This window comes from Belonocnema kinseyi, chromosome 2, assembly GCF_010883055.1.
Source record: "Belonocnema kinseyi isolate 2016_QV_RU_SX_M_011 chromosome 2, B_treatae_v1, whole genome shotgun sequence".
Taxonomy (NCBI): domain Eukaryota; kingdom Metazoa; phylum Arthropoda; class Insecta; order Hymenoptera; family Cynipidae; genus Belonocnema; species Belonocnema kinseyi.
The window spans coordinates 122,227,432-122,255,064 of record NC_046658.1 but is presented as its reverse complement, the minus strand read 5'-3'; the positions used below and the strand labels follow the sequence as shown (position 1 = coordinate 122,255,064).

Genomic DNA, 27,633 nt, shown 5'->3' with positions numbered 1-27,633 from the left:
TTTAAATAGTTCTTTTTTTTTCTTCACTTTTCGTAGTCGTTACGCGCGAGGGTGGTGAAAAAATAGAAACAGATGAGTCGGGCATGAGTTTTTAATGAGTGTTCACTACTCCCATTCGGTGGTACCAGGTGGTTTCGACGTTAAATCGTACAGCACGCGAGAAATGCCGGGTACCGATGATATCTCCGTAACCATCTTCTTCACCACCTGCAAACATTTAATTTTCCTTCGTTTAAATTTACCTGAATTGATATTTAGAATTCAAATTAACAGGGTTTCTACGTAATTCCTCTTTCAAAATTTCATGATTTTTCCAGGTTTCCTCCAGGTATAATTTTTCATTTTATGGATCCATTCAAATATTTCTCATTTTTTTAAACAGTCGACTTGAAATATATGTATACAGTTTCGTAAGTTGATTATGAATAAAGACTTTTTTTTCAGTTTCTAGGGATTCAATTATTATAATTCTTTTTTAATTTTGTCCAAAGATTTTATTCAAGTTTTTTTTAAAGGTTGTTGGAATCTTGATTTTATTTTCCGGAATTCTATACATTAATATGTGTAATTTAGAAAGTTTTGAAAATTTATAATATAAGATATTCGTTAAATATATTCGCACCATCGATTAATTAAAGAATTAAATGATGCTGAAGAATTAATTAATCATTTTTTAAAGTTGTCTCTGAATTACATGAATTTGAATAATTATTAAAACATGTTTATTCTTCTTATACCTAAGATTCAGTGCGCATTTAGGTAAAATTAATGTGATTATTATATTAAATTTAATTTTAATCGCTTAAAATTTCTAACTTTTTAAGTACAAACATTTCACTTTCAACAGGATAGAGGAATATTTCTAACCAAATAGTTGAATTTTCAACCAAAAGATTAATTTTCTACAAAAAATATGATTTTTCAACTAAAAAAGATCAATTTTCAACCTAATGGTTGACTTTCTAAATAAGAAAATTAATTTTATACCAAAAATATGATTTTTTAACAAAATATATCAATTTTCAACGAAATAATTGAATTTTTTAACAAAATAGTTGAATTTTCAAATAAACTGTTGAATTTTGAATTAAACCTCTTCAGTAAAAAAAAATGATTTTCAAACAAAAAAAAAACTAGTTTTCAAAGCAATAGTTACATTTTTTAAAAAAAGTGATGAATTTTCAACCTAGAAGATTAATTGCCTACGAAAAAGACAATTCTTCAACCAAAAAATATAAATTTTTAACCAAATAGTTGAATTTTCAATGAAAAAAGAAAAATTTTCCATTAAAATTTTGAACTAAAATTTTTCAATTAAAAAACAAATGATTTTCAAGCAAAAAATACTAGTTTTAAAAAAAATAGTTGAACAATAATTATAAATTATATATAAAACAACAAAACAGTAATTGAATTTTCAACCTAGAAAATTAACTTTTAACCATATTGTTGAATTTTCATTTAAAAAAGAAAAAATTTCCCACTAAACTGTTGCATTTTGAACTAAACCTTTTCAGTTAAAAAAATAATGATTTTCAATAAAAAAAATACTAGCTTTCAAAAGAATAGTTACATTTTTAAACAAAAGTGATGAATTTTCAACTACAATGATAAACCTTTGACTAGAATAATTGCATTTTCAACCTAGAAGATAAATTTTCTACAAAAAAAAACACGATTTTTGAACAAAATTCGTAAATTGCCAACTAAATAGTTGAATTTTCAACTATAAAACAAAATATTTACCCAAATGGATGACTCAACCAAAAAAGACACATATTTCAGTATAAAAAATCCAAACAAACTGATGAATTTTTTAATAAAATAATATAGTTTTCACTGTAATAGTTAGATTAAAAAAAAAAATTCAACAAAATACATGACTTCTCAACCAAATAGTTAAATTTTCAATTAAAAAAGAAAAAATTTCAACTAAACTGTTGAATTTTAAACTAAAACGGTTTAGTTTAAAAAAAAATGATTGACAGCCAAAAAAATACTAGTTTTCAAAGCAATAGTTGAATAATAATTATAAATTATATTTAAAACAAAACAGTAATTTCATTTCCAACCTAGAAGATTAATTGCCTACAAAAACAAAATGATTTTTCAACTAAAAAAGATCAATTTTTAACCAAGTAGTTGAATTTTCAATTAAAAAGAAATATTGTCAACTAAACTGTCGAATTTTGAACTAAACTTTATCATTAAAAAAAATGATTTTCAACCAAAAAATACTAGTTTTCAAAACAACAGTTACATTTTGAAACAAAAGTGATGAATTTCCAATAAAATTATAAACCTTTGACTAGAATAAATGCATTTTTAACCTAGAAGATAAATTGTCTTCAAAAAAAAAAAAAAAACGATTTTCTAACAAAATTCGTAAATTTTAAACTAAATAGTTGATTCTTCAACTATAAAACACAAATATTTAACCAAATAGATGACTGAACCAAAAAACCAAACATATATCAGTAAGCAAAATTCAAACAAGCTGATGAATTTTCCAATAAAATGATATATCTTTCGCTGGAATAGTTAAATGTTAAACAAACAAAAAAAATAATTTCAACCAAAAAAATTACTTTTCTAACCAAAAAATAAAAATTTTCAACAAAATACATAAAATCTTAACCAAATAGTTAAATTTTTAAATCAAAAAGAAAAATTTTCAACTAAACTGTTGCATTTTGAACTAAAACTTTTCAGTATAAAAAAAATGATTTTCAACCAAAAAAATACTAGTTTTCAAAACAATAGTTATACAATAATTCTAAATGATATATAAAACATCAAATCAGTAATTGAATTTTCAACCTAGAAGATTAATTGCCTATAAAAAAGACGATTGTTCAATTAAAAAAGAAAAATTTTCCCCTCAAACTGTTGAATTTTGAATTAAACCTTTTCAGTTAAAAAAAATTATTTTCAACCAAAAAACTGGTAGTTTTTAAAACAATAGTTACATTTTTTAAAAGTGATGGATTTCCAGCTAAAATGATAAACCTTCGACTACAATAATTGCATTTTCAACCTACAAGATAAATTTTTTACAAAAAAAAAAGAAGATTTTCTAACAAAATTCATAAATTGCCAACTAAATAGTTGAATTTTCAACTATAAAACAAAATATTTAACCAAATAGATGACTGAACCAAAAAAGACACATATTTCAGAAAAAAATCCAAACAAACTGATGAATTTTCCAATAAAATGATATAGTTTTCAGTGGAATAGTTAAATTTTAAACCAAAAAAAATAATTTTCTCCCAAAAAAATAACTTTTCTGACCAATAAATAAATTTTTTTAACCAAATGCATAAATTCTTAACCAAATAGTTAAATTTTCAACATAAAATGATCAATTTTCAAACAAATAGTTGAATTTTAAACTAAAAAAGATCAGCGTTGAAACAAAAAATGAATAGTTCAATTTTCAGTTAAAAAAATTAATTTTACACTAACAAAAAATGCAACCGAAGTGATAAATTTTTAACTAAAAACATTAAAAGAACTTTTAACCAAATAGTTTTATTTTCTACCAAAGAGATAAATTTTCAACTAAAATTATGAACATTTAAGTGGAATACTGGAATTTTTAATGTAAAAAATGGATTTTTAAGAAGAAGATTATTTTTCAAATAAACAGAATAATTTCCAATAAAAAACAAGACGATTTTTCAACAAAATATATTAATTTTCTACGAAACAGATGAATTTAAAGTAGAAAAGACAAATTTTTAAACAAAAAATGGAATAGTTAAATTTTCAGTTAATAAAATTATTTTCAACAAAATAGATGAATATATAACTGGAATACGTGCATTTTAAACGAAAAAGACGAATTTTCAAACAAGCAGATTAATTTTCAAATAAAAATATTACGTTTCTACCAAAAAAATACGATTTTTCAACAAAATACTTGAATTGTCAATTTAAAAAACAAATTTCTAACAAAATACTTCAATTTTGAACAAAAAAAATCAATTTTCAACTAATAATAAAATCGTTAATAACTATAAAAAGTGCGTAGTGAATTTAATATGCGATCAGTAGAATATGTTAAAATTTCTTAGATTTGGAAAAAGCAGGTCTGGGAAAGTTATGGTATTTCGAAGAAGTTCTGGAAAACCTTAAAGTCATGTAGTTCAAAAAAAAAGACGAAATATTTTTAATTGAATATTACCCGCGCTTGTAAAAACGTTAAAATAATTTCTTGTCAGCATAGTTTTTCACCTGTGTAAATAGAAGAATTTTTTAGATACTTAAAAACTTTCCAGTGATAAAAATTCATGAGAAAAAAATTGCCACGATCCAGAAAATTCCTTAGAATTTTTAAAAATACCCTAAAATCTTTTAAAAAATTTGAATCCCTACTAATTTCTAAACAAAAAAGTAACTAATGCCTACAAAACAAAATTCAAAATAATTTAAATAAATTGGAAAAATTAAAGAAGAAAAAAAGAAGATCGAAAAAATCCATTTATTTTAGTAAAATCAAAGTGCGCTTAGAAGAATTTCAGGGAAATTAGAAGAATTTGATGAAATTCATAAAAAAAATTAAGCTGAATTTAAAAATCAATCAAGTGAATTGAAAACAATGAAAAAATATTTTTAAAAATTTTGAATTCAGTAAGTTTGAAATGAATTCTGAAAAATTAAAAGAACATTCAAAACAATTTTATGAAATATCTACGAATGGAAGTTGAGATTATTAAGAAATACCACGAAACGCCTCACTTCTGGTGAAATCAGTAAAAAATTTCTTTGTAATTTTTTTAAATAACTTAAAATATTTCAAATCCCTTAAAATATTTTTAAATCTCTGTACATTTTTTAAAAGAACAATTATATTTAAAAAAATTTAGTTTAAAAAATCCATTGAATTAAATAAAATGCAGTACATGTAGAAAAATGTAAATGAATTGAAAAAATCAAAAGAATTCCAATGAATGTAAAAGAATTCAGGGTGAATTCTAAAAAATAATGTTAAATCTTCAAACTTTTGAAACACTAAAACATACACCACTTCTAATGAATACATACTTTAAAATGAACTAAAACATTGTAAAATCCCGTGAAATTCTATGATACTTCCTGAAATCCTGGAAAATGTATTAAAATACAATAAGAGCATTAAAATCCCTTAAAATCATTGAAATCCTCGGAAATCTCATAAAATAATTTAAAATATCCATATCTTCTGAAATTCTAAGAGATTTTTTATCTGAAAATATTTCAAACGTTTTTAAATCCCTTCAAATTAATGAAATCTATTACAAATTTATCGGAATCTTTAAAAATATCCTGAAATATTAAAAAAAAAAATTAAGACAATTCAGAAATAGGTATAGAAGTGGACTGAATAGTGATTAACCTATTTGTTAATTTATTGAAAGAAAAGTGACTAATGTGACCTTTTTATTTTAAAAAGTGACATGACAATAAAGTGGCCTTTTCTGATTTATGCTACTTTTTTTAAATGGCTGACTCTTGGAAGCTTTGATCTTAATATAAATTTTTTTAAATTTCCATTATGGACTGCAGATAGTGTCCAGTAGTAAAGTGGCCGTTTTAATCGAAAAAATAAATTCCCGGCCTTTTCCCGATTCGCAAAAATTTTTCATGGTCAACGCAATTAAAAAAATCGAACACTAAAGCTAAAAAAATTTCATTTTAGGTAATAAGAACTGACCTGCAAATGAAAGCGTTCGAAGTGAAACTGTTGAATTTTAAACTTTTAAAATTGAAGTTTAAATGTTTATTCATTCAAAAATGTTGTATTCAAATGCTCAATAATTTACACGCACAAAATGGAACGATCATTTTTCAATATAAAAAAATATAAATCGAAGTTATCATTTTCAATGATCTGAATTAAAGAATCAATCAATGAACTTTACAATTTTCAGAATTATATAATTTTAAGGAATTTTAAGCTAAAAATATTAAAAATTGAAAATTTTTTAACTGAAAACTTCTTAAATCAGAAATTCAATGATTTTCATTTTCAATAGTTCAAACATCGTTGAAAAGATTCGAAATTTTATTTCAAAATCTAGAGTAATCTGGAAATTGTTTTGAATTTGTTCAAATTTAACATTATTTTGGAAATTTTTCTCAAAGCTTTTTCATAACTGTCAAAATTAATTGAATTTTTCCTACAATTTTTAGGAAATTTTGCAAATTTTAACAAATTTCCTTACAATTTTGATGTATAAATAACAATTCAACATTTACTATTTGTACACGGCATTTGAGTATTTTCAATAGATATTTAGAGGATTAAAAAAAAAAAAAATGAATTAAAAACTTTAAATGAAAGCCTGATTTGAAACAAAATGTAGATATTTGCAGATTTAAGAAAAAATTAGCTTTTCAAGAATTGTGAAAGACTTCATCAAAATAAAAACATTTTTTTAAGATTCTTAGGAAAATTAAGACAATATTTAAAAAGGTTTAAAAAGATTTACACAATTAAAAAAAATGTCTGAAAGATTTCAAGGAAACTTTTTAAAATTTGCATGATGATTTTGAATCTTTTCAAAACTTCTAAATATCTTTTAAAAATTACTCAATTTTTTCTACAAATGTTCATTTGTAAGATATACATAAAAATTCAAAAATTTCACTCACAAATTAAACATTTTTCAAATACCACAATTAAAATTGTAACATTCAAAGTTTGAAGTCTCTTCGAAATTTAAACGATTCCAGGTTTTCTATGTCAAACAATTCAGTTAAAGATTCCTTAATTTTAAATATTTGGTTTCAATTTACTTATCTTAAATAAAAATTCAAATATTGCTAAATATTCAATAATTAATCTTTTTCTTAAATCAAAAATTTCAAATTGAATGGGTTAAAAATTTAAAATTTTAGACTGAAACAATATTTTTAATTTAATAAAAAATTTCAATCAAGAATATATTATTATGAAGTTATTTTTAAGTTAAAAATAGTTCATAAAGTTTCAGTCACACCTTCACATTTGTTTAATGACCAAGACTTTTAATTTTAAACCGTCTAATTTTTAACGTTAAAATCTGAAAATTCTTCAATTTTGAACTGATTTCAGATTTTTTTTTTTAAATTTGTTAAATAAAAAGGTTTTTTATTAAAATTTTTCAACTTGAAACGATTTTAATTTTTAATTGTTCAAGTCTTCAAGGCAGCGTTTTCAAATAATTTAAATTAAATATGTAAGCTTAAAAATAAAAATCTAAAATGGAAAATTTTGTAAGCAAAAGATTTTTTAATTACACCTTGTAAACTGAATAATGGCATAATTCAAAAAGATAACAATTCAGCTAATTATTTTAAAAAACTGTTGAAATCGAATTTGGACAGATTTTTTTTCTAAAAATTTGTAAAATTCGTGGTCAAAAAATAAATTCACTGTCATTTCCCGATTTCAAAAACCAAAAAAGTATATTTTCAACCCATTAGTTAAATTTTTAACCCAAAAAGATTTTCTAACAAAAGAGAAGAATTATAAAAAAAGATTTAACTTTTTAAGCTAAACGTCAACTTTTTTTAAGAGAACCGTCAAATATGAAAACCCCGAAAAGATGAATTTCCAAAAATATAGTTTAACTTTCAATCAAATGGACGAATTTTCCAACTTCCTTTTCTACAAAAAAAAGATGAATTTTTAACAAAACAATTAAATTCTCAACCAAAACAGATTTTTCAGTCGAGAAAGAAAAAATGTCACCCAAATTGTTAATTTTTCGAGCTAGAAAGATCAATTTTCTACAAAAATGTTGAACTTTCAACCCGAAAATTAAAATTTTTAACTAAAAAGTTTATTTGGAACACAATAGTTGGATTTTTTTACAAAAATAGTTAAATTTTCAACAAGAAGATGACTTCAAGAAAAATAGTTGAATTTTCAACCTGAAAATTATATATTTTAACCAAAAACTATATTTTCAAACCAGTAGTTGAATTTTTAACTAAAAAAATTTTTTTACCAAAAGAGAAAAATTCTCAAAAATACGAAAACCCTGAACGAATTCTTGTTTAATTTAAAAATGTATCTAAGCTTAAAAATAAAAATCTAAAATGGAAAAATTGTGTAAGAAAAAGATTTTTGAATTACGCATTTTAAACTGAATGATAATACAGGTTCGCCGTTTTAATCGAAGAAAAAAATTCCCGGTCATTTCCCGGTTCGCAAGCATTTTTCACGGCCAATGAAAATTAAAAAATCAAACTATATTCTAAAAATTCTTCCATATAAAGTAATAAACAATAAACAACACGTTAATATTTTCAATAGTCTAAAATAAAGAATCAAGCAATGAACATTAAAAATTGAAAAATAATTTTTTAACTTAACTGTTCTTAAATTAGAAGTGAAATTATTTTAATTTTAAATAGTCTAGGCATCCTTTAAAAGTTTTAAAATTTTATTTCAAAATTTTGAGAAATCTAGAACAGGTATCAAACTTTTCCAAATTCAAAATAATTTTTGAACTTTTTTTTCGGAACTTTTAAATATATTTCAAAATGAATTGAACTGATTTTTTTCTATAACTTTTAGAATATCCTGCAAATTAAAAAAAAATTAATTTGAATTGATGAATTACAATAGAACACTTATTATTTGTAAAAATATTAGAGTAATTTCAAGAGATATTTAGAAGTTTTAAAAAGAATCGAATTAAATTTAGAACTTGAAATAATTTCAAGTACTTACAGCCGAATTTAAAATAAAATGTAGATTTTTGCGGATTTCAAACAAAAAATTTAGCAATTTTTTAAGAAAATTGTGAAAGACTATACGAGAATAAAAATTTTCTTAAGATTCTTAGGAAAATTGAAAATGATTTTTCACATTGAAAAATGATGGAAGACTTTAAGGATTTTTGTTTAATTTGCAGGATTTTCAAAAATTGTACGAAAATTTCGATTAATTTTAAAATATATTTAGAAGTTCTGAAAAAAATCTTAACACAATTCGTTTAAATTACTTGAAATCATTTCAAGTTTTTAAGTAATTTTGAATCTTTTCAAAACTTCTAAATATCTCTAAAAATTACTCAAATTTTTTCTACAAATAATAAGTGTTCAATTGTTATTTATGCGTCAAAATTTAACAATTTCAGTTATAAATTAAACACTTTTTAAATAGAACAATTAAAATTGTTACGCTAAAAGTTTAAAAGTTCTTCGAAAATCTAAAGATTCAAAGCTTTCTATATAAAAAAAGTCAGTTTCAAATTGTTTTCCTTTAAATATTTGGTTTTAATTTACTCGTCTTAAATGAACAGTAAAATATTTCTAAATATTAAATACTTATTCTTTTTCTACATTAAGAAATTTCAAATTAAATGGGATAAAAATGAAATAATTTAGACTCAAAATATTTTTAATTTAATCAAAACCTTGAATTATGACTATATTATGATGGATTTATTTTTAAGTTGAAAATAGTAAAACCCACGTTTACATTTTTTAATGGCTAAAAAAATTAATAGAAATAATATATTAATAAATTTATTTATTAAATTTAATATAAAGGATGACTTGAAACTCTGAATTAAAAATATATTGTTGATAAATCATGAAAATTTGTATTTAAAAATAAAATTATCGGAATGATATATTAATTTGAATTCTTATCAAGACTTTCGGGTTGAAACAGTTACAATCTGGAAATTCCCAAATTTTGAACGGATCTAGAATTGTTTGGTTAAATTAATTATTGTTCAGATTTCTATACTTAGAGTACAGATCTATTTAAAAAATTATTTATTTAAATTTGTAGTTGATAAAATGAAACTGTTTTTTGTCAAAAATTCTCAACTTTAAATGCTTTTAATTTTTAATTGTTTAAACCTTTAAATTATTTTTAAAAACGGTTAAAATCGAACTTGGTCAGATTTTTCTTTTGAAAATTCGTAAAATTCCCGGTTTCCCGGTCCGGCAGCCACCCTGTTTTTTATTTTAAAAAATCTTCGATTTTAAAAACTTCTAATATTTTAAGCCTTTAAAACTGCACTTTAAAATTCTTTAAATTAAAATATATGCTTTTAAAAATTAAAAATGGAAAATTTTTAAAGTAAAAGATTTTCAAATTAAGCATTCTAAACTAAATGATGTAATAATTTATAAAAATCACAATTGAAGGAAATTATTTTAAAACGCTTGAAATCAAAGTTGGACAAAATTTTTATTCTAAAAATTTGGTAAAATTTCGGGTCAAAAAATAAATTCACTCTCATTTCCCGGTTTTCCCCGGTCTCATAAAATTCCCGGATTTTCGGGTTTCCCGGTCCAGCGGCCAATCTGTAGTAGAATAATTCAAAAAGATAAAAATTCAACTACTCATTAAAAACAAAAAAAAACTGTTGAAATCGAAATTTGGACTGATTCTTCTTCTGAAAATTTGTAAAATTCGCGGCCAAAATATAAATTCACTGTCATTTCTCGGTCCAGCGATGGTCACCCTGAGTAGAGACACCAAATCTTAAAAATAGGGTACTTTATGACCTTAAATTGAATATCGTGTACAGTGGTAGATATAGGAGATACACTTACATGCAGCGGCAGCTCATTTCCAGGAATTCCTGGAGTGCCAGTCATGAAATCACGTGTTACGAACGGCCTGAGGACTACGGAACGCTGACAGGATGGCGCTCGTATGGCAGCATCCCGGTCAAAGTGCACAGGAATAAGAACTACAGGCATCTGACTTATAGCCTCCATGTAGCCATTGGCGGCCAGAATCTGATTGGCCAGATTGTCCGCTTGTCTGAGTGTTGCTATTACATTAGAAGTGAGGTGGGTCGGTGTAATGTCTGTGATCGGGTGCTGAACTATCGGCCCGAAAATGTAGCAGACACGGTTCACGTTGTGGCAGACTCGTGGAATCAGCTTCGCCAGGAAGAGCAAATCCTCCCAGTCAACTGTGTCTCCGCCACTCTCTTCAGTCGAAAGACCCACCACATAACTATAACTACGACGATCGCCCTGTTAAAAAAATTTCACATTTAGAAATAAAATTTAATATTAGACTCCACAGAGACCAAAATTATCGAAAAACTGGGGATATAGGGTGATTTTTCACGAAAAATAGGGATATTCTATGGAATAACGCTTTTAATTTCTAAGAATTCAAGTCGAAATATATAGCATTTTGAAAAAAGTTCAATTATCAAAAAAAAAAAACCCTGCCAAAATAGATGATTTTTCAACAAAGATTTGAGTTTTCAATCTAAAAATTAAATTTTGTTAGAAAAATGTTTACTAAGAGAACTCTAAAAAGATGGATTTGTAACAAAAATTATATTCTAATTCTATCAAAAAAGACAAATTCTTAACAAAAAAAAATATTATAGTTGATATTTCAACAAAAAATATCATTTGAAACCCAAAAAGTTTGAATTCAACAGAAAAAAGGCGAATTTTCAACAAAATAGTTAAGTCCTCTACCTAGAAAGATTATTCAGTCGAGAAAGAAAAAATGTCAACCAAATAGTTGACTTTTCGAACCAAAAAGAGAAATTTCCTTTAAAAAGTGGAACTTTCAACCCGAAACTTAATTTTTTTAACTAAAAAGTTTATTTTAAACACAAAATTGGACTTTTTTAAGAAAATAGTTAGATTCTTAATCAAAAAAATGACTTTTTAACCAAATAATTGAATTTTAAAGCAGAAAAGTTGAATTTGCAACCTGAAAATTAGATTTTTTAATCGAAAAGTATTTTTTCAATTCAGTAGTTGAATTTTCAACCAAAGAGATGAATCATCACAAAAAAATGAATTTTGAAGAAATTAGTTTTTCCTTAAACCCAGCAGTTGAATTTTTAATCTAGAATTATGAGTTCTCAAAGAAAAATATATTAGTTGATATTTCAATAAAAAAGTTAATTTTTAATAAAAAAGCAGTTAATTTGAACTATAAAAGACAATTTTTCGAAAAAATATGTGAATTAAAAAAAAAAGATTTTCTGCCAAAATAGATGATTTCTCAAAAAAGCGTTGAGTTTTCAAGCTAAAAAGTAAATCTTTTTAGAAAAACGTTTACTAAGAAAACCTTGAAAACATAAATTTTCAACAAAAGTTCGAAATTTTCAACTTACGTTTCAATCAAGAAATATCACTTTTCTGCCAAAAAAGACAAATTCTCAACAACAAAAAAATGTCATAGTTGATATTTCAACCAAAAATATAATTTGAAACTTAAAAAGTTTGAATTCAACCAAAAAGACGAATTTTCAACAAAATAGTTAAATCCTCAACCTAGAAAAAGATTTTTCAGTCGAGAAAGAAAAAATGTCAACCAAATAGTTGTATTTTCTAGCCAAAAAGAGGAATTTCTTTTAAAATGTTGAACTTTTTAACGAAAATAGTTAGATTCTTAACCAAAAAGATGACTTTTTAACCAATTAATTGAATTTTAAAACAGAAAAGTTAAATTTTGAACCTAAAAATTAGATTTTTTAAGTCGTTTTTTTTTTAGAAAACCGTTGAATACCGAAACCCTGAAAAGAGGAACTTTCAACATCGACAAAAAAAAAACAGTTTATCTTTCAACAAAATGGTCGAATTTTCCAACTTCCTTTTCAATCAAGAAAGACGAATTCTCAGAAAAAATGTAATATTTGATAATTCAACAAAAAATATTATAATTTGAAACCAAAAAAGTTTGAATTCAACCAAAAAAGATGAATGTTTAAAAAATAGTTAAATCCTCAACCAAGAAATATTTTTCAGTCAAGAATGTAAAAAAAATGTCAACCAAAATTTTGAATCGGCGAGCCAAAAAGACGAATTTCATACAAAAAAGTGAAATTATCAAACCGAAGATTTAATTTTTTTAACCAAAAAGTATATTTTCTTCCAAAAAAGATTAATTCTAAAAAAAAGAGTTGAGTTTTCAAGCTAAAACATGAATGATTTTCAGAAAACTATTTACTAGGAAAACCTCCAAAAGAAGGATTTTCAATAAAATAATGAGTAATTTTCAGCCAAATGTTCGTATTTTCAAACTTCTTTTTCAATCAAGCAATATCACTTTTCTACCAAAAAAAAAAAAAGAATTTTCAACAAAAAAATGTAATAGTTGATACTTCAACCAGAAATATTATAACTTGAAACCAAGAAATTTTGAATTCATGAGATTTTCTAACCAAAAAGTATATTTTTAACCCAGCAGTTGAATTTTCAACCAAAAAAGATTTTCTACCAAGAGATGAATTTGCAAAAAAATGATGAGTTTTTAAGCTAAAAAGTCAATTTTCCTTAGAAAACCGTTGACTATTTAAACCCCGAAAAAATTTATTTTAAATTATAAAAAAGACGAATTCTTAACAAGAAATGTAATAGTTAATACTTTAACGAAAAGGATGATAATTCTAAACCAAAAAGTCTAAAATCAACAAAAAAGACGAATTTTGAACCAAATAGGTGAATCCTCAACCAAGAAAGATTTTTGAGTTAAGAGAAAAAAAAATGTCAACCAAATGTTGAATTTTTTATACAAAAAGACGAATTTCTAACAAAATATTTGATTTTTCAACCTGAAAATTTAAATTCTTAATCAAAAAGTTGATTTTTAACCCAATAGTCGATTTTTTATGAAAATAGTTGAACTTTTAATTAAATAAATGAATTTTCAACCAGAAAATTTGAATTCTCTACTCGAAATTTTGATTTTTTAAAGAAAATAGTTGAATTTTCCACAAATCGTTGACCTTGAAACAAAGAGAAAAATCATAAAACAAAAAATTTATTTCGAATAAATTATTTCTTGCTTTAACCCAGCAATTGAATTTTCTAGAACAAAAAAAGATTCTATACCGAAGAGATGAATTTTAAACAAAAGATTCCGATTTATGAGCTAAAAAGTCAAAATTTTTGGAAAACTGTTGATCCTGAAACCCGCGAAGATTTATTTTTAAACAAATATTTGAACTTTTAAATAAAAAGACGAATTTTCAATAAAAGAAGTTAAGTTTCCACAAAAACAGATGAATTTTCAAGAAAAGCGATTAAACGACAACCAAAAATAGTTGAATTTTTAATAAAAAAATGGTTAAATTTTCAACATTATCTTTGTCTCCACCAAAAAAATTAACTTTCAACTAAAAAACATGAATCTTCTAGAAAAAGATTTTTAATCAAAAATGGTTAAATTTTTCACAACAACAACTTCGTCTGTACCAACAAAAAATTAACTTTCAGCCAAAAAAGATGACTTTTCGAGAAAAAGATGAAGTTTAAATCCAAAAGGACGAATTTTCTGAAAAAAATGATTTTTTTTTAGATGGCAGTTGAATTTTCAACAATAGGTTCACTTTTAACTAAGAAATCTTAATTTTCAACCATAAAAGATGTCTATGAAGAGAGATAAATTTCCATTGCACAATAAATTTCTTGTAAACTAGTGAAACTTTTAACCAAATACGTCAAGCAAAAAAAAGGAGGAATTCTCTTAAAAAGAGGAAAATATGAAAGTAGGGAGTAGAGTTTGAAGCCTGAAATATCAAAATTTGAGGCAACTTGACTAAACTTTCATTTCAAATTAAATTTTCGATAAAATAGTGGAATTTTTAACCCAATACTTCAATTTTCAAGCTCAAAAGATGAATTTTTCACTAGACAGTGGAATTTTCATAAGAAAAGTTAATTTTAAACCAAAAAATATGAGGGTTCAAACAAGAAAGATGACTTTTATAAACAAGGATGAACATTCAACCAAAAATAGTTTGATTTTATTATTGAATTATGTTAATTCAGTTTGCATTTAAGCAAAAAAAAAAAACAAGTAAAATTTCTTGAAATTCGGAGCAAAAAAGGAGGAATTCCCTAAAAATGAGGAAAATAGGGTGTGAAGAGTGTGAAGTCTGAAATATCAAAAATTTGAGGCAACTTGACGAAAGATTCATTTTAAATTACCTGAACTCCTACACTACGAATCGGCAAAAGCGTGGCTGTAATGTGACGATTACTCGAAACTCTTCGTAAATGCTGTCGTTCACTTTCACTAGTCGCTCCCTCGACACGATTCAACAGAGCATGTTTCTTTTGCAGCATTTGTTCATACTCTGCCATTATTTTTACTATGACCTGAAATTTCATTTTTCAATTGATTATTTGATAAATTTAATAGAGAAGTCCTTTCCTCTCAATTTATACCTAAACAGGGTATCCAGCGATTCCTGGGAACACAATTCAAGGTCTTTTCCAGTTTTTCCAGTTCAAGAAATCAAGTTTTTCCAGGTCCAATTTTGCGAACATTAGTCGTCTTTGTAAAATCTTTGGGAATATTTTTAAATCTTTGTAAAGTCTTTGAAATCCTTGAAAGTTTAAAATTTTTTTAACATCTTTCTAATTTGTTGAAATCTTTTCAAGTGTATTTAAAATATTTTTAAAATCTTGAAATTTCTCTCAAATTTTTGTGAAATTTTTCTTTAATCTTTTTTTTTTTGTGAAAACTTTTGTGTTCGTTTGAAATAATTGAAATCTTCTCAAATTTGTTTGAAAAATTTTGAAATAATTTAAAACCTTTAAAATGTTCTGAAATCTTTGAAATCTTTTTAGTTGTTTAATTGTTTTATTACTGAAATCTTTATAAATTCTTTGAAATACTTGGGAAATCTTTCCTACATATTTTGTAGTTATTTGAAATCACTGGAATATTTGAAACCTTGGAAAGGTTTTGTATTTTGGCGTACTGTAACCTTTTTGAAATCTTTGAAATTCTTAAAATCTTTTGAAATCCTTATGGATTCTTTGACAAATTTGTGATATCTTTTGTATTCGTTTGAAATCATTGAAATATTTTAAATCTTTGCGAAATCTTTTGACATATTTAAAAAATATTGAAATTATTTCAAAACTGCAATGTTTTTAAATGTTTGAAATGTGGTTCACTGTAAACTTTTTGAAATCTGTGAGATTTTTGTATTCTTTTGACGTTTCTATGAAATTTTAAAGAAATCTTTGAACTGTTTGTGAAATATTTCTGAAATATCTTGTATACATTTGATATCATTAAAATATTTGAAATCTTCTAAAAAGATTTAAAATCATTGCAAATCTTTTAAATGCTCTGAAATCTGATTTCTAAAATCTTTAAAATCCTCGAAATCTTCTGAATCTCTAAATATTTAAAAAAAGGTTTAAATCTTTGAAATCGGGTTTACTGTACTATTTTTGAAATCTTTGAATTTGAAATCTTTATACAATTTTGATCAAATCCTTGAAATATTTATGAAATGTTTTGAAATCTTTTTTTAATCTTTGTTTGTGAAACTTGGTGTATTCGTTTGAAATCATTAAAATCTTATGTAATCTTCTCAAATTTATGCAACTTTTGAAACTCTTTAAAATCTTTGAAATATGGTGTAATACATCCTTTTTGAAAACTTTGAAATTCTTGAAATCTTCTGAAATCCTTATGAACTCTTTGAAACAATTGGGAAATCTTTTAAATGTTCTAAAATTTTAGAATTCTCATTTCTAAAATCTTTAAAATCCTTGAATCTTCCGAACGTTTTAAAATCTTTGTAAAATGTTTGAAACCTTTGCAAAATCTCTGAAATATTCCAAACAAATTTGAAATCGTTTGAAATCGTTCGTAATCTTTAAAATGCTTTTAAATCTTTGAAATCTGGTCTTTTTGAATCTTTGAAACTCTTGAAATCTTCTGAAATCCTCATGAATTCTTTGAAACATTTGTAAAATCTTTTTGCAATCTTTTGTATTTATTTAAAATCATTAAAATATTTCAAATCTTTGAGAAATCTTTTCAATTCTTTTAAAACGATTGGAAATCATTGTAAATCTTTGAAATTTTCTGAAATCATAGAAATCTGATTTCTAAAATCTTTAAAATCTTTGAAATCTTCTGAATTTAAAAAAATATTTGAAACCTTAGTAAAATCTCTCAAATCTTTTGGAATCTTCTAAACAACTTTGAGATCGTTTAAAATCTTTGAAATCTTTTAAATCTGGTGTACTGTACTCTTTTTGAAATCTTTGAATTTGAAATCTTTATAAAATTTGTATTAAATCCTTGAAATATTTTTGAACTGTTTTGAAATCTTTATGAAATATTTGAAATATTTTTTTATCTTTGTTTGTGAAATCTGGTGTGTTCGTTTGAAATCACTGAAATCTTTTGTAATCTTCTCAAATTAATTGAAACTTTTGAAATTGTTTAAAATCTTTGAAACCTGGTGTAATATACCCTTTTTGAAATGTTTGAAATTCTTGAAATCTTCTGAAATCCTTATAAATTCTTTGAAACAATTGTGAAATCTTTCTGAAATATTTGTATTTATTTAAAATCATTAAAATATTTGAAATCTTTGTGAAACCTTTGTAAAATCTCTGAAATTTTCTAAACAAATTTGAAATCGTTTAAAATCTTTAAAATGCTTTTAAATTTTTTAAATCTGGTGTTGAAATATTTATAAATTTTTTATGAAATCCTTGAAATATTTGTGAAATGTTTTGAAATCGTCATGAAATCTTTGAATTCGTTCTTTAATCGTTGTTTGCGAAATCTGGTGCATTCGTTTGAAATCACTGAAATCTTTTGTAATCTTCGTAAACTAATTAAAACTTTTGAAATTGTTTAAAATCTTTGAAATCTGGTGTAATATACTCTTTTTGAAATCTTTCAAATTCTTGAAATCTTCTGAAATTCTTATCAATTTTTTGAAACCTTTGTGAAATCTTTCTGCAATTTTCTATATTCATTTAAAATCATTAAAATATTTGAAATCTTTGTGAAATATTTTAAATGTTCTGAAATCTTAGAAATCTGATTTCTAAAATCTTTAAAATCCTTGAAATCTTCTGAATGTTTTAAAATCTTTGTAAAATATTTGAAACCGTTGTAAAATTTCTGAAATCTTCTTAACAAATTTGAAATAGTTAAAAATCTCTCTTTTTGAAATCATCGAATTTGAAATATTTATCAATTTTTTATGAAATCCTTGAAATATTTGTGAAATGTTTTGAAATCATTTTAAATCATTAAAATCTTTGAGAAATTTTTTCAAATCTCCTAAAAAGATTAGAAATCATTGGAAATCTTTGAAATGTTCTGAAATCTTAGAAATATGATTTCTAACATCTTTAAAATCCTTGACATCTTCTGAAAGTTTAACAATTTAAAAATCTTTTTGAAATATTCGAAATCATGTCTACACGAATTTTTCAAATCCATGACATCAGTGAACTCTTTTTGAAATGTTCAAAATCCTTTTAAATATTTGAAAGCTTTGAACTACTTTGTAATCTTTAGATTACAAAGTAGTTCAAAGTGTGAGAAATCAAGGTGGTCGTTTTAATGAAAGAAAAAAATTCCCGATTATTTCCCGGTTCATAACGATTTTTTAAGGTCAATGAAATTAAAAAAATCGAACTCTAAAGCCAAAAATGTTCCAATTAAAAAATCTTGTATTAAAATGCTCAATAATTCACACGTGTAAAATGAAAGCTACTAACAATTTTGAACACAAAAAATAGAAATTAATTACAGTTAAACTGTCAAATTAAAAATATTAATGTTTAATTGTTTATAAACTATAGCGTTCAAAGATTCAGATTTCTTTAAAAAAATATATTTCCACGTTATAATTTTCAATGCTCTAAATTGAGGAATCAATTAATGAAATCCAAAAGTTTCAAAATTATATCATGTTAAGCATTTTAAGCTAGAAACATTGAAAATAGAACGATTAAATTTTTTTATAAAATGAACACTTCTTAAATTAAAAGTTATTTTTATTTTAAATAGTTTAAAAATCCTTAAAATGCTTCAAAATTTTATTTCAAAATCTTGAAACATTTACATGTTGTTGAAAAATGTTTTAAATCTTATTTACAATTTTTTTCGTTCTTCCAATGATATTTTAGAATTTTTCGAAATTTTCACACAATTTTTTTTAATCCTGCTAAATTGACAAAATTTACTTAAAATCCTCCAAATTCATTTTTAATAATTTTATAAATCTTTCTAAATCTTTTTTAAATATCCTCTTGAAGTTAATTTTTCGAAATAAATAATTATGTTCAATTTTTTCATAAAATGTTTTTTATTCTTCTAAAGCCTTTCTAAATTCTCAAAAAGCTTCTAATTTTTTTCGAAATCTTCCAAAATCTATAATTGGTTTTAAATTAGGTCGTGGACTTTTTTCAAAACTTAAATATTTCTTCGACTTGCTCGAATTTTGTTTGCGAATAATAGGTGTCCAATTGTTATTTATACATTAAAATTCAATAATCTCAATTGAAAAATTTTGTATTAAAGGGTTTAAAATGTAATATTTTAGACTGAAATAATATTTTTAATTAAAGGAAAGCCTTTGATTATAAATAATTTTTGTTATCCAATTAAAGCAGTTTAATTTTCAAGGTTAAAATATGGAAATTCTAAAATTGTGAATTCCCGGTCAAAAAATAAACTGCCATTTCCCGGTTTAGCGACCATCCTGAGAAATTCAATGAGATTTCCATCTTTTCAAGGTTTAACAAAAATTCAAGATTTTCAGGCTCGCTGGACACCCTGTTAAAATAAAACTTCGTTCTAATTTTTCGAAAAGTACCTGCGTCTCAGAAAAATCCTTATCCATGTAAGGTTCATCCGCACACAAAATGCGAATTGCAAGCCCGGGACCAGGGAAAGGATGACGAGAAACTAACGATGCGGGTAATCCCAGGTCGCATCCCAATTGCCTGACTTCGTCCTTATGAAAGTCCTTCAGAGGCTCCACCACTCGTCCCTGCGACCTTAATGCCCTCACTAATTCACTATCGTTGTGATGCGTCTTTATCGCGTCTGCTTTTCCTGCAACCCAATCGAAACACAATCACCCAATAAATTCATTAAATACAAACTATTGATTAATCCATTATTTATTATAAAAAACATTTTACATCATATAGGTATAAATATGGGGATTTTGATTCCTTATTGTGATCAGAGTATTTTTCTAAATAAGCTAGAAAGAACAATTTTTAAGAAACAAAAATAACTTAAATTCTGGAGGAAAAAAATGCCTTGAAAATTCCAGGTTTTTCCAAGCATCTCAAGTTTATTTCCAGTCATAATTATTCGTAACGGGCCATTAAAATATGAATTTGTCACTAAATTTCATGAAATCGTATAATGGTTCAAACAAAGATTTATTTAATCTTATACTTAAAATTCAGTGGATATTTAGGTAAAATTAATGTAGGTGTCATATTAAAATCGAATTGAACCGCTTCAAATTTCTAACTTTTTAAGTCAAAATATTGCATTTTCAAGAAGATAGATAAATTTTTTATCAAATAGTTGAATTTTCAACCAAAAAGTCAAGGTTTTACAAAAAAAACGATTTTTTAACATACAAGAATTTTCAACTAAATAATTAAATTTTTAACTAAAAAATATATTTTTTAAATCAAATCGTTAAATTAGGCACTAAAAGAGACCAGTTATCAACCGAAGATGGAATAGTTCGAGTTTCGGTCAAAAAAAAATTTTCCGCACAAAAAAAATGGCAACCAAAGTTATGAATTTTCTACTAAAGTAATAAATCCTTAAATGCAATAGATGAATTTTAAATAAAAAAGATGAATTTTTAACAAAAGAGTTCACCTTTCAACCAAGTACATTTATGTTCAACCAAAAATATGAATTTAAAAGAAAAAGATGAATTTTTAAACAAGAACATTAATTAAAACAAAAAAAATTAATTTTTCACCAGAAGAGGGTTTTTCAATCAAATACAATTTTCAATCAAATACAATTATTAATCAAATAGTTTTAATGTTACACTAAAAAAAGAAAAAATTTCCAACCAAATAGATGAATTTTCAATTTAAAAAAGTTCATTCCCCACAAAAAAAATGTCAACCAGTGATGAATTGTCAAATAAAATGATGAATCTTCAAGTGGAACAGCTGAATTAAAAGAAAAGATGAATTTTTAACAACAAAGTTAAACCTTCGACCTTGTAATCTTATTTTCAACTAAAAAGATGAATTCTCAACTAAAATGATTAATTCTTAACTCGAATACTTGAATGGTCAACCAAAAATATGCATTTTCAAATAAGACTCATTTTTTTACCAAAAAATATGAGTTTTCAACAAAAGACATAAATTTGCAACGACATATTTGAATTTCCCACTATAAAAATTCAATTTTTAACCAAACAGTTGAATTTTGAACTAAAAAAAAAATTTTTGAACCAAAAATGAAATGGTTAAATTTTCGTTTAAAAAAATTAATTTTCATCCAAACTGATGAGTTTTTAACTAAAATTATGAATCTTTAACTGAAGAATCTTTAAGGGGGGCAACTCATGTAACGGCTTCAAAAAATAGATTTTTTTTTCTGTTAGAATTAGAATTTAAATAGGATACAATCTTTGTGCTACGATTGTTTTTTGTTTTTGTGTTACCTTGGTACCCGATCTTCTGTCTTCTTGATTTTTCTTAATACAAACTGTTCTTACTTAATTGTCGTGTACTTAATTTATCAATTCGTACTTTGATCTTTCTAAAATTTTCTTTGCTTAGATGGAAGCTTGTCATCAACAAAAACATGCTGTAAAAGTTTTAGTGTAAACCGCTCTGAACTGGCGAAAAAATTAAAAAAAATGATTTTTTAAACAATTTCATGCAAATTTTTGGCTGAAAATCAAATTTTTTTTTAAACAGACGCCATTTTGTCAAAAATATTATTTTAAAACTTTTTTAGGTTCGCATAGAAGCTATGAATATAAACTTCAAGAAACTTTTTTGTTTTTTCGTTTCAGACGAATCTGTGAGAAACTAGAGAGCAGGCGGGCAATTTCACATCTTCTGGCTGAATATGCTCAACATGTGCCCTTATAATTAAAAATGTTATGCATATTTATAACTGAAAAAATTTATTTCTTAGTTAAAAAGTGTCCTAATAAACCATAAAAGTTTTGAAAAGATTCGTTATATTCTACATCTCCAAAAAAATCTCAAAATATACTCTTATTTTTGAGATCTTACATGGGTCGCCCCCCCCTTAACTGCAATCGTTGAATTTTCAACTAAGAATCTTATTTGCAATCAGTATGATTAATTTATATCAAAAAAGAAGAATTTTTAACAGAATACATGAAATTTCAACAAAATACATGAATTTTCAACTAAAAAAGTCAATGAAAAAATTAATAGTTACATTTTTCAGTTAAAAAAATTAATATTCAACCAGAGATGAATTCTTAGCTAAAAGGATGGAATATTCAGTTGGAATAGTTACATTTTCAGCTAAACAAAAAATAATCTTCACCCAAAAAAAACGAAGAATTAAAAAAAAATAGTTATATTTTTAACCAAAGAGATGAATTTATAACTAAAATGATAAAATATTCATCTGGAATAATTACATTTTCAGTTTAAGGAGAATATATATATATATATATATATATATATTTTTAATTTCAACGAAATTGTTTAATTTTTAGTAATAAAAAAAAATTAAGTTCAAGCCAAACAGAAAACAATTTTTTACCAAAATAGGTCGTTTTTCAACTAAGCAAATGAAATTTCAAGCAAAAGATAAATTTTTAACGAAGAAGATTAATTATCTACAAAAAAAATCATTTTAAACCAGATACTTGAATTTTCAACTAAAAACGATCAACTTTCAACCAAAAATAGCATTGTTAAATTTTGAGTAAAAAAATTAGTTAAAAAAAAGTGAATTTCTATAAAACAGTTCAATAGAATAATATATAAATATATAAAAATATATTACTTTAACTCCTGACAATTTCAGATTTTCTAGGTAGGATAAACACCCTCTCAGAGGTTCAAAAAAAAAGTTGAATGTCAGAAAAAAAAGATTATAGTATAAAAAATTTTTATTTAAAAACTAATTTCTTTGGTTAAATTTTAAAAATAATTTTTTGTCATTGAAAGTTAATTTTTTGGGCTGAAAATCTAACTATTGTATTTTTGCTTAAAAATTAATCATTTTTAGTTCAAAATTCAACTATCTGGTTGAAAATTCGTATTTTTTTGTTGAATCCAGCTGTTATTTATTTTAAATAAAAATATTTTTTGTTGAATAATCAACTATTACATGTTTCACTGAGATTCACCTTTTTGAAAGAAAAATCAACAACTTGATTGACAGCTGAATTATGTTGTTGAAAATTGATTTTAAAATTTAAGCTTATTTTTTAAAAATTTAAGCTGAAAATTCAACTAAAACTTGGTCGAAAATTGATGTATTTAGTAAAAAATTCGTCTTTTTCGCTTAAAAATTTAACAATTTGGTCTCGTCTTTTTTCTTTTTTTGACTAAAAAATTCAAATTCGTATTTTATGTCTTCAAAAATTCATATTTTAGAATTGAAATCTAAACTGTTTTTTATTTAAAATTAAAATCTTTTTTTGTTTAAAATATCAAACATTATATTTTCCATTGAGAACTCTTATTTCTTGGTTGAAAATTAAACTACTTAGTTAAAAGTTGAACTACTTTGTTAACATTTTTTGTGTGTTTGAAGATTCACGATTTTAGTGGAAAATTCGACTTTTTTGGTACAAAAATTAATATTCTTTCTAGAAACTGGATCCTTTTTTTTGAAAATTCAACTTAAAGCTTTTAAAACTGCATTTAATATAGTATAAATAACAATTTTATTTAAAAGAATTTGTCCCGCTATTTCCATGAAAAATCTCCTATTTGAAATTTTCAAAGTGTTCTTGTTTTCTAATGTCTTGAATTTGTGTTAATGATATTTAAAAAAAATAAATCGAAACCTTGCAAAAAAGATCAAAAAGTTTTAAAATATTATTTCCAAATCTGGAAGTGGTTTAAAATTATTTTAAATCTAAAATCATTTTTGAAAATTTCTCGGAACTTTTAAATATATTAAAAATGAATTGAAAAACTTTTCAAGTAGAAATTCGACATTTCAAAAAGTTAGATACATTTTTAACCAAACAATTGAATTTTCAAGCAAAAAGATTATTTTTCTACCGAAAAGACGAGTTTAAACAAAGTCTATTAATTCAAAATTAAACAGTTGAATCTTTAACAGAAAAAGATCAATTTTCAATGAAAAATGGAAGATTTAAATTTTCCGTTAAAAAAATTATTTTTCCGCTAAAAAAATATATTTATTTTGAAAACAAATTAACTTTTGACCAAGCAGTTTTATTTTCAACCAAAAAGATGAATTATTTACTATAATTATAAATATTTAATTGCAATATTTAAAATTTTAGACAAAGAAATGAATTTTTAAACAAGACGATTAATTTTCAAACGGGAAGATTAATTTTTTACCAAGAAAGGCGAGTTTTTAAAAAAAATTGCATTTTTAACAAAAAAAGTTATATTTTCAACTAAAAAAGGCTAATTTTCAACCAAAAATGGAATAAAAGATCCATTTTAACCAAAGAAGACAACTTTTATAGAAAATACATGAATTTTAAACTAGAAAGATAAATTGTCAAATATCAATTGAATAGTTAAATTTTCAGTTAAAAAATTCGTTTTTAACTAAAGCGACTATTTTTCTATTAAAATTATGAATCTTCAACTGGGCATTAATTTCTACAACAAATTTCAACTAAAAAAGATAATTTTTCAACTAAATATTGAATAGTTATATTTTCAGTAAAAAAAGAGTAATTCGACAAAAAAAATGTATTGGTTAATATTTCAACCAAAAAATATTAAGATTTTTTATAAAAAAAAATTGAATAATATCAAAAAGAACGAATTTTCAACCAGACTTGAATTTTCCATTGAAACCGATCAATTTCCATCTAAAAACAGAATATTTAAACTCTAAGTGAAAAAAATTGATTTTAAACAAAAGAATGTGTAATTTAATTGAATATTGCAATTCAAGAAACAAAAATTTAGTACGCGCTCGAAAAAATCGCTTGACTTTAAAAAAATTCTAAATTCGGATATTCGTACCAAAATTTTGGTGCAAATACTCACAGCCGAATTTAAAACAAAATCTAAATTTTTACAGATTTTAAACAAAAAATTTAGAATCTTCTTGAGAATTGTGAAAGACCTCAAAAGAATGAAAAAATTTATGAAGATTCCTAGGAAAATGATTTTTTATTTTGAAAAGTTTTTATGACAGAACATGAAAAAAGATTTAAAGAGATTTCCAAAATGATAAAAAAAAACCTTGAAGATTTTAAGATTTTTCTTTTGATTTGCAGGATTTTCAAAAACTTTAAGGAAAAATTAGATTAATTTAAAAATATTATCACAAGTTCAGAAAAAAATGTTTACACACTTCGTTTAAATTGCTTGAAATCATTTTCATATTTTAATTAATTTTGAATCTTTTTTATACTTATAAATATCTCTTAAAATTACTCAAATTTTTTCTACAAATAATAAGTGTTCAATTGTTATTTATAGGACAAACTTAAACAATTTCACTTAAAAATTATAAGTTTTTTTTAAATTATAAAAATTAAAATTGTAACGTTAAAACTTTAAAAGTTCTTCGAAATTCTTTTTCAAAAGTAAGAAATTGCAAATTAAACGAGTTAAAAGTTCAACAATTTCGACTTAAGCAATATTTTTAATTCAATCAAAGCCTTTAATTACGACAATATTATTATAGAGTTATGTTTTAAGTTAAAAGTAGTTTATAAAGTTTTAACTGCACGTTTACATTTTTCAATGGCTGAAAGAAATTAATAAAAATAATATAAAGGAAGACCTAAAACTTTGAAATAAATATATTTTATTGATGAATCATTAGAAATTTTATTTAAAAATAAAACTATCGGTATAGATAATATTATATTAATTTAAATTCTTATTAAGAATTTCGAATTAAAACAGTTAAAATCTGGAAATTCTAAAATTTTAAACGGATTTAGAATCGTTTTGTCAAATTAATTATCGTTCAGTTTTTTAAACTTACTAGACTATTATATGCGCGCGCTCACTTTTGTACTCATTTTTATCATTTGTCCAATTTTCTAATAACAATTTATTCCTTAAAATTTGTTTATCACTTATATTCTTGTTGAAATTAGATTCTGAAAGAATGAAACATAATGATTTCACAATATATCTATTAATTTAATAATCTTTTATATTATTTAAAAAAGTTATATTTTAAGATAAACTTGAAATCATTTTTCCTGTTACATTGAATAAACCAATTAAAAATTTATTAAAATCATATTTGATTATAAATTTGTGAATAAATAAAAAAAATGAAGTATGAATATAAAATAATTATTGATTATCATTTACAGCATAATATTATTAAGCTTTATAATTTGTAAATATAAAAATCATAAAAATATTATTATAAATGAAACGTGAAAATAATTATTTTGTTAATGAGACAATTATGTAAAATTTAGAATTAATATAGCCCCAATATTAAATAGTAAGTAAATTTTGATTAGAATACATTAAAATAAAAATTTGATAATATTTAATTTTTATATAAAATAATAAGTTATTTTTATCATTGAATCATTAATATAATTAAAACATTGAAATAATAAATTTATTTAATTCTGATTTAGTTTTTGATAACTTTATGTTTTAATACAAATTTTAATTATTATTTATATAATAATATTATTAAACCTAATGATTTCGCAATACATCTATTAATTTAATAATCTTTTATATTATTAAAAAAATAAGATTTTAAGATAAACTTTAAATCATTATTTCTGTAACATTAAACCAATTAAAAATGTATTTAAATTGTATTTGATTTTAAGTTTGTAAATAAATTTAAAATATAAAATATTAATATAATATTATTATAACAAATTATTAGCATGTAAAACATAATATTATTAAGCTTTATAATTGGCAAATATAAAAATGTTAAAAGTATTATTATAAATAAAATGTGAAAAAAATGTTGTTAATGAATTAATTATTTAAAATTTAGAATTATTATAGCTTCAATATTAAATAGTAACTAAATTTAGATTAGATAACATTAAAATAAAAATTCGATATTATTTAATTTTAATATAAAAATAATTAGTTATCTTTACCATTAAATCATTAATATAATTAAAACATGAAAACAATAAATAGATTTAATTGTAATTTAGTTTATGATGACTTTATCTTTAAATAACATTCTTCATTATAATTTATATAATAATATTATTAAACTTACAATGATTTCACAATATATTTATCAATTTAATCATCTTTTATATTTAAAAAAAAGGATATGTCAAAATAAACTTTAAATAATTATTCATGTATCATTGAATATACCAATTAAAAATGTATTAAAATTTTCTTAAATTTTAAATCTGTAAATAATTTTAAAATGTAAAATATGATGATATAATGTTATTATGAAAAATTATTATCATATATACCATATCATTATTAAACTTTATAATTTGCAAATATAGAAAACATTAAAATATGTGATTGTATCAAAATTACTGAAAGTTTAATGAAATGAATTTTACAAGTATTAACAAAATGAATCACAACTTACCTTAATGAAATATAAAATAAATTTACATAATATAATAAAATTGTTATAAAACTAAATTATATAATTTATAGATGACCCCTTATGATAATGCAGAACATTAAAAAATTAAAAATTAAATAGATTCTAAGTATATTAATATGTTAAGA

The 27,633-nt window shown here is 23.3% G+C and overlaps 1 protein-coding gene across 4 annotated transcripts in view; it reads right to left on the bottom strand.

The window, feature by feature from the left end:
* Positions 1 to 9: 9 nt before the first annotated feature.
* The window catches only part of LOC117167496 (GMP synthase [glutamine-hydrolyzing]), a 50,096-nt gene continuing 22,472 nt past the window's right edge, over positions 10 to 27,633 (bottom strand). For all 4 annotated transcript variants that reach the window (XM_033352480.1, XM_033352481.1, XM_033352479.1 and 1 more), the window contains exons 6-9: positions 19,578 to 19,819; positions 14,914 to 15,084; positions 10,552 to 10,983; positions 10 to 207 (exon numbers count right to left, since the gene is read on the bottom strand). In XM_033352480.1, coding sequence (XP_033208371.1) covers positions 106 to 207; positions 10,552 to 10,983; positions 14,914 to 15,084; positions 19,578 to 19,819 — 947 coding nt within the window. In that variant the 3' untranslated portion in view covers positions 10 to 105. The remainder of the gene's footprint in view (positions 208 to 10,551; positions 10,984 to 14,913; positions 15,085 to 19,577; positions 19,820 to 27,633) is intronic.